Source organism: Lactuca serriola, chromosome 3 (assembly GCF_051521515.1).
Source record: "Lactuca serriola cultivar US96UC23 chromosome 3, Lser_US96UC23_V15, whole genome shotgun sequence".
NCBI lineage: Eukaryota > Viridiplantae > Streptophyta > Magnoliopsida > Asterales > Asteraceae > Lactuca > Lactuca serriola.
The window spans coordinates 37,803,868-37,817,995 of record NC_136410.1 but is presented as its reverse complement, the minus strand read 5'-3'; the positions used below and the strand labels follow the sequence as shown (position 1 = coordinate 37,817,995).

General features: G+C 34.2%; 1 protein-coding gene across 1 annotated transcript; it reads right to left on the bottom strand.

Moving 5' to 3' along the window:
* Positions 1-12,773: 12,773 nt before the first annotated feature.
* On the bottom strand, positions 12,774-14,128 carry LOC145094350 (F-box/LRR-repeat protein At3g26922-like). The gene is made up of 2 exons (XM_079032587.1): positions 13,125-14,128; positions 12,774-12,991 (listed from the first exon to the last, which is right to left on the bottom strand). The coding sequence occupies exons 1-2, from the start codon at positions 14,085-14,087 to the stop codon at positions 12,812-12,814; spliced, it is 1,143 nt and encodes a 380-aa protein (XP_078888713.1). The 5' UTR covers positions 14,088-14,128; the 3' UTR covers positions 12,774-12,811.

The window sequence follows — 14,128 nt, the reverse complement described above, 5'->3', positions numbered from 1 at the left end:
TACTCGCCGAGTCCACTCGAAGGACTCGCCGAGTCTATCCAGTCTTCAATCCATGCAGTGGCTTTTCGAGCCAAACAGAACTTCCAACTCATAGATCCATACTTCTAGGGCCTATTCCCCACGTAAAGTGGCAAACTTTACGTGTAGATTGAGAGATCTATGCTCAAAACACACTAAACTAGGGTTTATGGCAAACATGCTTCCTCAACATACCAAGGGCTGATACTTTAGGGGATTCAAGACCAAAACCAACATGGATCTGAGGTAGCAACCTCAGATCTGAACCTCCAACTCGAATTGGTTACAAATCATACCAATAATGACCAAAACTCACACATAAGAATAGATCTAGATGCAAAGGGAGTCCAATCAACAGCTTATTACCTCCAATTGATCTTAAATGTCTTCTCAATCTCGGATCTACAGCCCCTTCTTGCTCTTCCAAGGCTTTTCTTCCTTCTCCAAGCTTATAGCTCTCTCTTTGATGCAAGATCTAGCTCAAAAACAGATATGGCGGCTAGGGTTGATGTTCTGGGGGGGTAAAGAGGCACTAAAGGAACCCTAGGAAAAAGAATGAGACGCTTAAATAGGCTCCAAGTCCCGGATTTAGGGTTTTCCTCATTCAGACCCAACTCGTCGAGTCTCCTTGGCCGACTCGCCGAGTCGGTCGCTAACACCTCACCCGGTTCCCGCTCGGACTCGCCGAGTCCCTCCTTGGACTCGCCGAGTCTCCCCTAAACTTGAGGTTTTCTTTCTTTTCTTGGCTTTCCAAACTTTGGGGTGTTATAGACTCGGCGAGTCCAGCCTCCAAAACACCAAAAAACGAATTTTTTAGATATACAATGCATCAATACAATTGAAACCAAGCTAGGCTTTGATACCACTGATGGGTTTTGGTCATAAGACATCCTATGTGCTCATACAAACCCTAATGCTTGGATGTAGGTTTCTCTATTGTACATGCTTTGAATCCAAGACTATAAACCCTAATTATAGCATATGGAAATCAATATTAACATATAATTAGGTTTATGATATTAACTTGATTGTTATGTAGCAATAACAATCCCAATTCCTCCTTGAATTGACTTTGGAAGGCTTAGAGTCACAAGTGTCACTCCTCTAATGGCTTACAAACACCAAGAGCAAATGGAGAAGGTATAAGGAGAGAGGAGAGGTATTGAATTCGTCCTTAGGACTTCTAGGGAAGGGTTAGACGAATTCATAAGCCTTAGGGGGTTTATATAGGTGTAAAGATTAGGGTTTCAGTCCTTATCCTTATCTAGTTACTTGCCCATCAAGCAACCATAAGATAAGCCTTGGAAATCCCTATCTCTTGGACCTTTGGACGATTTTAAGGATATTCTTATCCTTGAATTCATCCATCCTTTAACAAGGATAACCATTGCCCTATTTTGCAACTATCACATAATTACAATTCAGCCCCTCTAGTTTAATTAATTACACTTGATCACAAAACTAATTCTTAATTAATTATTAACCAATATTAATTAAACAAATATGATTTCTCCTTTAATATATTATTCTTTTAACATATTAATAAATCATAATAACCTCTCTCTTTATTTATTTCTCCAATCAAGTTGTTTTGGTGAAGGCAACCCAAAAGGACCATGCACCATCGGGTCAAGTACATACCAAAATAGTTATGGACTTAGACACTAATCCAACATAAAACAAGTTTGGTTTTAACCTAGTTGGCTAAGGCTTTGGCTGATTAAGGAATAAGGGGAGGAGGCCCCTAGTTCGAATCCTATTCCCCTCATTTTCGATCATTTATATTATTTTAAGACAAATTACAAAAATGATCCATATGGTTTACCAAATGTCACGAATTCATTTCCCTTTATACTTGAAAACACGAACATGTCCTTACGAATTCAATCCCTAATGGTTGAATGCCAATCAAGTTAGTAAAAAGGGTCATCCGTGCAAGTTTTGCAAACCACAAGGACCATTTGCATCAAAAAAATTAGTAGGGACTGATTTTGTGACTTTTGACAAACCATATGGACTATTTTTTATAATTTTGTCTATTATTTATCATTTATTTTATTATTATTATACCCATTAATATTGTAATGTATATTTATGTATACTTATATGTGTACATAAACATACATACCATATACAAATAAACATATAAACGTATGTATATGTTTACCGGTGTATATATGGATATGTATATGTGTATGTACATTTATGTAAGTGATTATATATATATATATATATATATATATATATATATATATATATATATATAATCACTTACATACATATACATATATACACCGTTATATATATATATATATATATATATATATATATATGTATGTGTGTGTGTGTGTGCGTGTGGATATTTAAAGCAGCGAAGAAGATGAAGTCTATAGGTCTTAGAGCTTCTTGAAGTTTCTCTGCTCTAAACAGTAAATTAAACCATATCGTGGTAGTGGGTGTGTGGTGTAGGTTAGGTGAAGATGGTGGCATGATTAGGAGTGGTCAACATTATCGGTGGGCTAATGGATTCCTAGGGTTAGGGAAGGAAAAATGGAGGAATAGTAAAAGTGGTTGGTGGTTTTTAAAGGGTGGAAGAGAAACTATAAGCCAGGAACTCAACTCTTTAATCGAAGCAGGGAAACCAAGGGTCAAGGCAGGGATACGAGAGGAAACCAACAAACCGTGTTTGTTAATATGCTTTAAGGTTGTACATAGTTTTAAAGGTTATCCTAAATCCGTAGGTAACCCATAGGTATTTGCCTACAGATTACCTACGTAATTTTTTGTATTTTTTATTTTCTGATGGTCAAATTTTGTTTTTCTTTTTTGCTTTACTTTTTTCACAATATTATTACACATTAATTACTTTGTTTTCACAAAGTTATAGTACATAATATAAACATACAGACATTCATGTGCACCATCGTATACATACGTATACTCAAAAATGGAAAACTTGAAATGAGTAATGGGTTTCGATGGTGCACATGGATGTATGTATGTTTATATTATGTATAACTTAGTGAAAACAAAGTAATCAATGTATAATAATGTTGTAAAAATATGAAACATAAAAACGACATCTAACCTTTGAAAATGAAAAATACAAAAACTTATGTAGGTAATCTGTAGCTAAATACATAGGATTACCTACGGATTTTGGATTACGTAGGTAATATGTAGGTATTTAACTATACATTACTTATGGAATCCAAAATCCGTAGTTAATACGTAAGTATTTACCTACATATTATCTATCAATTTTTTTGTATTTTTCATTTTCTGAGGGTCAAATGTCATTTTTTTTTCGTTTCATTTTTTTCACAACATTATTATACATTAATTACTTTGTTTTCGCCAAGTTATACATAATATAAACATACATACATCCATGTGCACCATTGTATACATACACATACATAAAAATGATTGAACTTGAAATGAGTAATGGCTTTCGATGGTGCATATGGATGTATATATGTTTATATTATGTATAACTTGGTGAAAACAAAGTAATCAATGTATAATAATGTAGTGAAAAAAAATTAAGCGAACAGAAATAACATTTGACCCTCAGAAAACGTTGAATACAAAAATGTTCGTAAGTAATCTATAGGTAAATACCTACTAATTAACAACAGATTTTGGATTCTGTAGGTATTAAACTACATATTACCTATGAAAGTTTTGTATTTTTCATTTTCTGAAGATCAAATGTTGTTTTTTTCACTTCATTTTTTTCCACAAACGAACCCATTACTCATTCCAAGCTTTTTCCTTTTTATTTGTATAAATACATATTATTTTCAACACACTAAGTACAGATAAATACATACAAACCACAAACCTTCATTGATTGACTTTTTCAGGCTAAGTAAATGATCAAATTAACAATCCGCATCCGTTCATTCTTTGTCATCCTCAATTTCAATTGGGTTATCAACAAATTTTAACTTTAGATTGACCTTTCCTTCATATTCCATTTGCAAAACCTTTTTTTTCATTTGTGTATTAACCCTTTTCTACATGAACTAGCATCCAAGATCACTTTAAACGCAAACATCTACTTCGAAAAAATTTACTAATTCCAAATAAGACAACATCTTTGTTCTTGACGAAAATATATTACTATTACTTTCACACTCCACGATTTGGAAGTTACTAGACTTCTTCGAAATTTAAAATCCATTATCCGGAAATTTGAAATCCAAAATCCTTAATCCAGTTATAACCCATAATTACATTCCATAATATGGAATTACTTTACTGCCCTTATATTTTAATTAACACTTTTATATAATTCAAAAACTGAAATAATTATCACATGCATATGTCTAATTCTTACTGGTTCTTGCATTTTCACAACTTCTTATATATATATATATATATATATATATATATATATATATATATATATATATATATATATATATATATATATATATATATTTGCAGGTTCATTTGAGACCATGTTAGTTTTTTGAGATCGTGAGACCAGATCTAAAAATAATTTTAAAATGCAAAATAAAAGGAAAAATCCAAAAAAAAAATTTTAATTATTATTTTCGGAACATTAATTACGTAAAAAAATATAAACAAATAAAATTACCGTTTTTTTTTTTTGAAAAATACGTAAAATATTCTAATAAAATATTACCCTATAAATATTTTAATGTGATTTTTAAAATGTTAGAATATTCTACTAGATTTGTTAGATATGTACAATATTCTAATATTCTATTAGAATATGTAAAAAATGTATTTTTATTTATTTATTTTTTGGTATTTTTTTATTTTTTTTGGAAAATATAAATTCCGAAAATAATATTTGAAAAAAAATTTCGAAAATTTTCAATTATTTTGCATTTTAAAAATATATTTTTTTTATCTATTAATGAGTGGCTAAGATTGAGTCTCACGGCCTTACAAAATTAGGTCGTTTCACATGGACCTAACTCTCTCTCTCTCTCTCTCTCTCTCTATATATATATATATATATATATATATATATATATATATATATATATATATATTCACACACACAATCACATACATACACACACACAGATATATATATATATATATATATATATATAATTATTCTTTATAATAATTAGCTATTTATTATTATTTGTTATGTTTATTTATAATAATCTTCTTCTTCTAATAAAAGACTCATATATATGCCACATAGCTACTTTCTAAGCCTCTTCTTTGCCACTTGGCGTCGTCTCCTAAACTCTTCTCTCATATTCCTACTCAAAATTGATATGAATAGATGAAGACTTTCCAACTAAAAATATTATAAATAAAAAATTGTATTTGGAAAATAATTTTGATAGCAAATCAAAATTATTTTGGATTAGATTCAATTTAATATAACTTAATCCCCTTTGCATCTTAAATCTTTTCAAATCACTACCACCCAATATCATTTGATGTTGTTCCTTCTCTTCTTTTTTTAAACCATACACCCTATCCCTCTCTCACTCCCTCTCCCCCTCCTTCTGTCCATCTAAAAACCCCTCGATATCCTCCACCTAATTTCACCGTCACTGCTCATATCTCCTTTTTTTGTGAGATAACCAACAAACCACCTCACCTCCTAGACGACCTCACCACGACCATTGCTCTCTCTTTCTCTCTCTCTATAACACCCGGTTTTGAAAGTGTTTCATTGCTCGGGGCTGCGACCCAATTATGATTTGTCATAAGGTTTAGGGCCTTGGGAAAGGAAGGATTTGGCCTAGTTTAGAGGTGGTTGTCATGGCATACGTGATCCAAGTATTCATTTGTGTCTTCGGAAGCCAAGGGTATGATTGTAAACAGATATCTCGATCTTTTATGGATTTTGGATTTAATCTAGCAAGGTTTTAAGTACTGGGAGTGTGATTAGGAGCGTAGGGATTCTTGCCACCTTCTCGTGGATATAAGGTTTGTTGGAAACGGACCTCGGATGAGGAAGTTATGGCACTTTGAAGTTATTGATAATTTTGGTCCTTGGGTTTGAATGCGGGGCGGGACCACAGACACGTACGTCGGGCGTACGTGTATCTAAGATGGGCGTAAGTGGGTTTTGTGAAAACGCTAATTTCCGGGTTTTGGCCACTATTTAAGCAACATTTTGGAGTGAACCCTATTCTTATCAGCCTCCTTGTCCCTCAAACCCTACTCTATAAACCTTAAACCTTCCTTGTGTAGTATTGGAGCTTAGAATACCATTTTGGAGTGCATCTTGGTGTTTTGAAGGAAGGTTTTCGTTGTTGAAGCATCATCAAAGGAGCAAAGGCTTATAGATCCAGAACCCTATCAACATTTGGAATTTATATAAGGTATAAATCTTTGAACTTGGTGTTTATTTGCTTAGATCTCTTGAAGTATGGGTTTTGGGACCTTTTTGGTCCCAAGGATGAAGCTTTATAGTTGAAATCTGTTTCCTAGGCTCAGGGTTGCCACCCTTGGTGCTATTTGAGCCCTTAAGATAGAAATTTGTCATCTTGAAGGTCTTGATGTGTTCATGCATCATCTAAGGTTATTTTCATGGAAGTAGATTGCTATACTTTGAGCTTGGGTTCATTTGAGTCGTGTAAAGTCACCAAGTCAGTGACTTTATGGATTAAGACGTTGAAGAGGACTTGGATCTATGATTTTAACCTCTAGAATAAAGTATTAAGTGCCTAATGGTATAAGTGGCTTAACAGAGCAATACGTTGGGCATGTACGCAAAGAGTAGAAGCTAAAAAGCATGCACGCGCAGCGTAAAACAGAGTACGCCCCACGTTCTCAGACAATATGTTAGGTTTTGTTTTGGGCCTCAGTTTGGGCCATTCCTTGGACTTTTTACGTTGGGCCTTAGTGGGCCATCAAAAATCAAATATTTTCGGCTAAGAATATATTTGGGCTTTAGGGTAAGGCCCATTAGATGATTTGGTCCCAATTTAGAAAATGGGGCCATTAGTGGGCCTTGGGAAGGCTAACTAATAATTGGGCCTTTGTGTGTGGATTTGGGCCTTAATCATGGACTAATTAGGTTAGGGGCAGAATGGTATTTTATCTCAAGCTTAGATTAAGGGATTCTGACTGGGTGTTATTTTGGTATTGATAGCTCAGGAGTCGTCAGAGCAGCCGCTAGAGATTTCTTACCCTAAGATTCAGCATCAAGTTGAGTTTCCTCGTGTTTGAACGGGTCGAATGCACCAATGTCGGCCCGTATTTATGTTTGTATGTTTTCCGGACTACGGTTCGATGTCGGGCAGTGCCCGATGAATATTTGTATGCTTTCCGGGCTATGGTTCGATATTGGGCGGGGCCCGAGAATGCTTATATGTATGTTTCCGGGCTATGGTTCGATGCCAGGTGGTACCCAATGAATGTATGCATGATTAGTTATACCTGTTGTCTGTGTGATACTTGTATATGTCTGGTTAGGGAAGTGAGTGTGGGGCGGGTCCCGTATCTCACCACTAGCTGAGTGTGGACAGGGTTTCATATCTCATCACTAGAAGAGTATGGGCCTATGATAGGTGAGGCCTTAGGATTGGAACTGATAGTGTTGTGTATGTTTTCTTTATGTGCTAGCATGATTATGTGATTTTGATTGTATATGTATAGCGGGCGAGGCCCAGTGACAGGTGGGGCATGGGATAAACATATATGTATACCGAGCGGGGCTCGATGCCGAGGCTTGATGCTAGACAGACAGAGCTTGATGTCAAGCGGGGACCGATGAAGGGGCGAGGGCCCAGTATATGTATTATGTTTATGGTATGTGGTAGTATGGGGAACTCACTAAGCTTCGTGCTTACGGTTTTCAGTTTTGGTTTCAGGTACTTCTTGTAGCAAAAGGAAGAGCTCGGGATGACTGCATTGCACACACCATGATGATTTAGCATGGGATGTTTACTCTGATGTTTTTGATATGGATACTCTGATTGTGATGTTTTGGATACTTTGACTTATATTTTTAACGGATGTTTTGATAACTATGGTTTTATTTAATATTTAAAAATGAAATTTTCGGGACCACATTTATGGATGTTACACACACACACACACACACACACTCTCTCTCTCTCTCTCTCTCTCTCCATCTAAAACCCACTCGATCTCCTTCGCCTAATTTCACCGTCACCGCTCATATCTCTATGTTTTTTTTGTGAGACAACCAACAAACCACCACACCTCTAAGACGACCTCACCGCGACCATTGGTTCTCTCTCTCTCTCTCTCTCTCTCTATCTATCTATCTATCTATCTATCTATCTATCTATCTCTCTCTCTCTCTCCATCTAAAAACCACTTGATCTCGTCCGCCTAATTTCACTGTCACCGATCATATCTCTGTGTTTTTATGTGAGACAACCAACAAACCTCCGCACCTCCAAGAAGACCTCACCGCGACCATTGGTTCTCTCTCTCTCTCTCTAAACTACTGCCACTCTTTCTATCCTTGGAATCTGGCGACAAGGTAAGATTTCGGCATGGAATTTGATTTTCATCATATTTTTTTTTATTCAAAGGTTTGATTGTGATGTTTTCTCTTTTCATAGATTCAAATGTCATGTATTTTGATATCAACAAGACTATCGATCATTCTTACATTTTGGTACATAAAACATTATATATTTCATTAACCTAACAAAATTTTACACTAAGTTAATCGGTGGTTGAATAATGTACAGTAATAAGAATAAGAAATAAGGTCAAAGAACAATCGTAGATAAAATCCCAACTACATATTTTGATTTTGATAGAACATGAATCCAGTAAGTTTTAAAATGTTTTTTAGTTTTTTTGAAAAATTATATAAACATTTCATTATTATTGATACATATAAGCTATCAGATTTAATTAGGAGGTTCACTAATCAGATAGAAATAAAGAACAATATTGGTATATTGTATGTAAAACATATATAGTTAGCAATGAACAAAATATAAAAGTATTACATATTATTTAGGTAAGGGCTAATGGTAAAAAATGATCACTACACAAACACATATATGAACTAAAACGTCTTTCAGCACATGTAAGATTCATTTGATAATTTATGGATTTTATTTTTTTCAAAATGACAAAGAAAATATATAGACATGTTTATAAACTTTGGCTATTGGTCTTTTTTTTAGACGAATCTTAAGTCGGTCTCGGAACGGTCTTGTGTCTATTTCGCAATGATATGTTCTTTTCTGGGACCATGTTTTTTCAATTCCGGATTGGGCCGGACTGGTTTTTTGCGATCTGCTTTTTTTGGACCAGTCTTTTTTTTTCCAATTTGGTCTCATTTTAGACATGTTCGGTCTAGGTCTTTTTTCAGATTCGATACAAGACCAATCATTGTTTGCAGTTCTACTTTTCAAATCAGAGGTGATTTAATCGGTCTAAATGTAAATATTCTAGTAATTTTTTTTAAATGGCAAATCTAATTTTTAATTTCACCTTTGTCCACTAGGGGACTTGAACTCTCAAGCTCAATGAGGGAGGACAACACCGGATACCGGTAGGCTAGAAGCCTTTTGATAAATATTCTAGTAAATAGTTTGACTTACCTTTATACATGGTCTTTAGATAGTAAATGGATAAAACCTAATTAAAATGAAAACGGGTCAAATAAATTGGAAGCAACCTAGTGTATAGGTAAAATCGTACAATTAACTACAATATTGTTTATCAAGGGAAAATGAATTATAAGCCCAAAAAAGTTTCCAAACCGTTCAAAAAACCCCAATTATGTTTTGTCTGTTCAAGAAAACCCAACAAACTTAACCTTTTGTCTAAAAAAATCCAACTTACATTTCTCATTTAGGGTCAACTGGCTTATGAAAGTCAACGAATTGACATGGCTTATGACGTGTAATTAAATACCGGAAAATGACTTGTAAGACCAACGATGTTTCAAAACCGTTCAAAAAACTCCAATCATGTTTTGTTTGTTGAAAAAAAACTAACGAACTTATGCTTTTGTTCAATTCTCATTAGAGGCAACCAGATTCATTAGGTATACAATTAGTTGGCAAATGACATGGCATTATATTTAATGACATGGAATAACCAAATTAGAATTGCCTTTTATATATTCGTTTAGTACCTGGATAAGAGAAAAACAAACGACGTATGTGTTTGATCTCTTGTAATAGCTAGTTCTTCTTCTTCCTCTCAATCGTTGATGTCCAACTCAAGATCTACAAAGAAGATATTTGATGATGCAAACTCTTGTGGATGTAGACGCCCTTCTTGAATTTGGACATCCAGAATGGAGGATCATCAAGAGATAATGTTTAGGGCTTGTTCGAATAGATGGGTAAGTGTAATTGAAAGCTTTATCATGTCCGTTTTAATAAGTTTTTGTTTTTGAAAGAAAACAAACAAATAGATAGAATATAGACATGATAAAGCTTTCAATTACACTTACTCACTTGTTGAACCTGAACTTGAACTTTTTTCTCTGGATGATCCTCTGTTCTAGATGTCCAAATCCAAGAAGGGCGTCCACGTCCACAAGGGTTTTCATCATAAATATCTTCTTTCTAGATCTTGAGTTGGACATCAACGATTAAGAGGAGGAATAATAAGTAGCTATTACAAGATATTGAACACAGACGTCGTTCGTTTTTCTCATCTCCAAGACCTAAATCGATATATAAAGGGAAGTTCTAATCTGTTTATTCAATGTCATTAAATATAATGTCATGTCATTTGCCAACTAGTTGTATATGTAACGAATCGGGTTGCCTCTAATGAGAATTGAACAAAAACGTAAATTCGTTGAGATTTTTTCAACAAACAAAACATGATTGAGGTTTTTTGAATGGTTTTGAAACTTCGTTGGTCTTACAAGTCATTTTCCGATATTTAATTACACGTCATAAGCCATGTCATTCGTTGACTTTCATTAGCCGGTTGACCCTAAATGAGAAGTGAACGAAAGTGTAAGTTAGTTGGGGTTTTTAGGCAAAATGTTAAGTTTGTTAGGTTTTCTTGAACAGAGAAAACATAATTGGGTTTTTTGAACAGTTTAAAAACTTCGTTGGGCTTATAAGTCATTTTCCCTATTTATCAATGTCGGTGGCAACTTTACTTGCCATCTTTAGTCCCTCCCGACTTTTTTTTTTCTTTTTTGGTTCTAATTCGACTTTGGCGATTGTGGTCCATGCCTTTTATTTTTCCCTTTTGGTCCTAATTCGACTTTTAACTTAATATATTTAAATGGTAATTTCAGCCCCTATCATTTTTTCTTTGTTCTTTTTTGGCCCCCTCCACTTTCGTGTTTATCTTCTGTATGTACGTTTTCATACTTATTTTGTGTACGTTTCCTAGGACGGTATAAATTGGTGTTAGTTGTACCGACCTTATATATCTATTTACCAACAAATGCAACTGTACCTAACTTTTATCAATACAATCGTCAAAACTCAACTTACAAAACGGATTGACAGTGGCGGGGCAAGTTCCTAGCTAGACTTAACTTATACATGGTCTCTACAAATAATAGTTTAATTATAACTAACAAATTAACTACACAATTTTTTAGGTATACAAAGGTAAACCTAATCATGTCACAAACCCTTCAAACTCGTTTGTTATGTAAGAATTTATCCGTCATGTTATCCTACTCCCTTAGGCCTCTACTATTAAATCCACTGTATCTTTTATAATCCGATTTGAATCAAATCCAAAAAAGCAGAGAACGGATCCAAACAAGGTTTAAGTTATGCTCAGGTATACTTTAAAACCTCTTTAGAAGTTTTTATAACGTTTAAGTAAAACATAAAACAGTTCATAATGATTGAAACTCTTTGCGACTACATAGGCAAGTTGAGAAAATTAATTCATAAATAGAAAGTACAACAATGTAGTAGAAACGTTAAAAAAAAAGTATTGATGTTATTATACCACATATAAGTGAAAATAAATTCCAATTTGTTGCATTAAACCATTTAATTATCTTGACGTAGGTGTGAGTAATCTACAAGATAATCATAAAGTTACCTTGAAGATGAGAGTAACCTTTTGTTTTTAGATGACATTGCTATAATTGGATAGACTATCTTTAGATGACAGTGGTATAATTACGTAGACATTTGAAAATACAATGTTATTTTAGGAAGAATTAAAAATACGATGCTATTATAAACAAAAACATAGGTGCACTGCATGATTTCTGAGCGAAAGTTCTAACAGGATTGAGACTCAATGTTGACATTTTAGGAAAAAAGAGAAGAATCAGAACAGGATTGATACTGAATGTTGACATTTACCAATTTTAGGAAAATAAGTTTAATGTATGTGCAAACTTTAAAACTGCTATGAATCCCTTCTATAAATACAGACAAGCTTAATCTGATAGATGATTTTAGTCAGGTGGCATCTACCGAAAGGCAACACAAAACAAGGTAACTGTTGTTCTACTCATGTAATAAACACAGAAGGTCCTATCAATAAATGCAACCCTCACAAGTCCAATGGTGTACTTGGAACGGTAGGATAAGTTACAGGAAACATTTAAATTGTCATTCAATCTGTTTCGATTAGTTAGACATTCAGTCCAGAACCCTTAAGAAATTAGCCAAGAGACAGAAATATCATATTGCCACAAAAAAACCATGAAAAGCAACATTATATATGATGCCAAGGACTGCCTAAAATGAGCAAAACATTGCAAAAAGAGCAACAGTTAAAAGCTATAAATATATATATATATATATATATATATATATATATATATATATATATATATATATATATATAATGGGAAGTATTGTTATGAGTATATCATTCTGATAGAAGCCATAGCTCAGGGTGATTTCATGATTAAAGTGGCACTTGGAGAGTTCTCAAGCAAGAAGTTTCTAGCTTCGGTAGATAGTTCTTCTCCATATGCATCCCTATTCAAGCGGTAATCTATGGTCAAGCTGATTAAGTTGCTAAAAGGTGATGGATGGTATGATAATAAATACGGAAATGAGGAAATACACTGCAAAAAATTTACAACAAATAAGTACAAATATGAAAGATGGATAAAAGTATACATAAATTGTATACCTGCTCATTTATCTGCAATTTCTACAGTACATGTCATAAATTTCTGAAATATAAGATAAACATACCTTGACAATGTCCACATGAAGTGTTAGATATCTTGCACTGTGGAGCTCTTGAAGCAAGTTCATAGTCTTGCGTGCATCTTCCTCTTTATACCGCGAACCAAAAGAATTAAAACAGATAGTCACTTCGTTTAGAGAGTAAAATCGATCTTTACAAAATTGCAGGGGGGGACGACCCCAGTAGAACAAAGATGAAAGTCCTGGTGGAGCATTCAAGTACTTGAATGAGAAACTAATTACTGTGAGTTTCTCAAGTTGAGGGGCAATCAGATTGATGACTGCTGAACAACTGTCGCCATGGGCAAGCATGAGATTAGAAAGTCGAGGGGTAATAATGTCAAACACTTCCACATTCCCGACAGAGAAAAGTTCTAAAGTGAGATTCTCTAAGTTTACACACTTGGAGAAAAGATCAAGAGACTTTTCAGTGTCATCTTCACACAATGTGATGTGACTGAGATGCAAAGTTGTTAAAGCTGGAAAGTCCCAAGGTGTTTTGGGTGTAATGCAAGGACTATGCAGGCCAGTCAACGTTAAATGTTTAAGGGAATGAGAGCTGAATAGGCAAGGAGGGTAATTTGTAAGGCGGTATTTGGCCGAACCATTAACAGTTAGTTGTTGGACTTTGTGAGAGAATGCATATTTTACAATCTTTCTCACAAAAACCTGACTTGCTGCTCCAGTGAAATATAGCTTTACAGTAGATACTTCAAGTTGATGGTTGTGATGAGACAAAACATGATTCACAAATTTGGCAAACTTTGGTAAAGAAGTAAACTGCCAACTAGTGAAGTTGAGACATGGCATTGATGTCCATAGAAGCTTCCATCTCGATGACAACAAGCATGTTTGAACAACAAATTTCATGTCAAAAGAAGACAGGATATTATGAATAAGCTCATCTGGTAAGCTGCTCAATCTATCTTCTTTTACCACTCGTCCAACTTTATTGCGATCAAACTCCATTCTCTTCTCTACCTCGTTAACAATATCCAGTCAAGCACGTA

What these genes read in the sequence shown, in the direction of transcription:
- LOC145094350 (XM_079032587.1), bottom strand. Translation starts at nt 14,087, where the DNA reads ATGGAGTTTGATCGCAATAAAGTTGGACGAGTGGTAAAAGAAGATAGA. An exon ending in TTCATGTGGACATTGTCAAG is followed by an intron (nt 12,992 to 13,124) that starts GTATGTTTATCT and finishes AATTTTTTGCAG; the next exon opens with TGTATTTCCTCATTTCCGTA.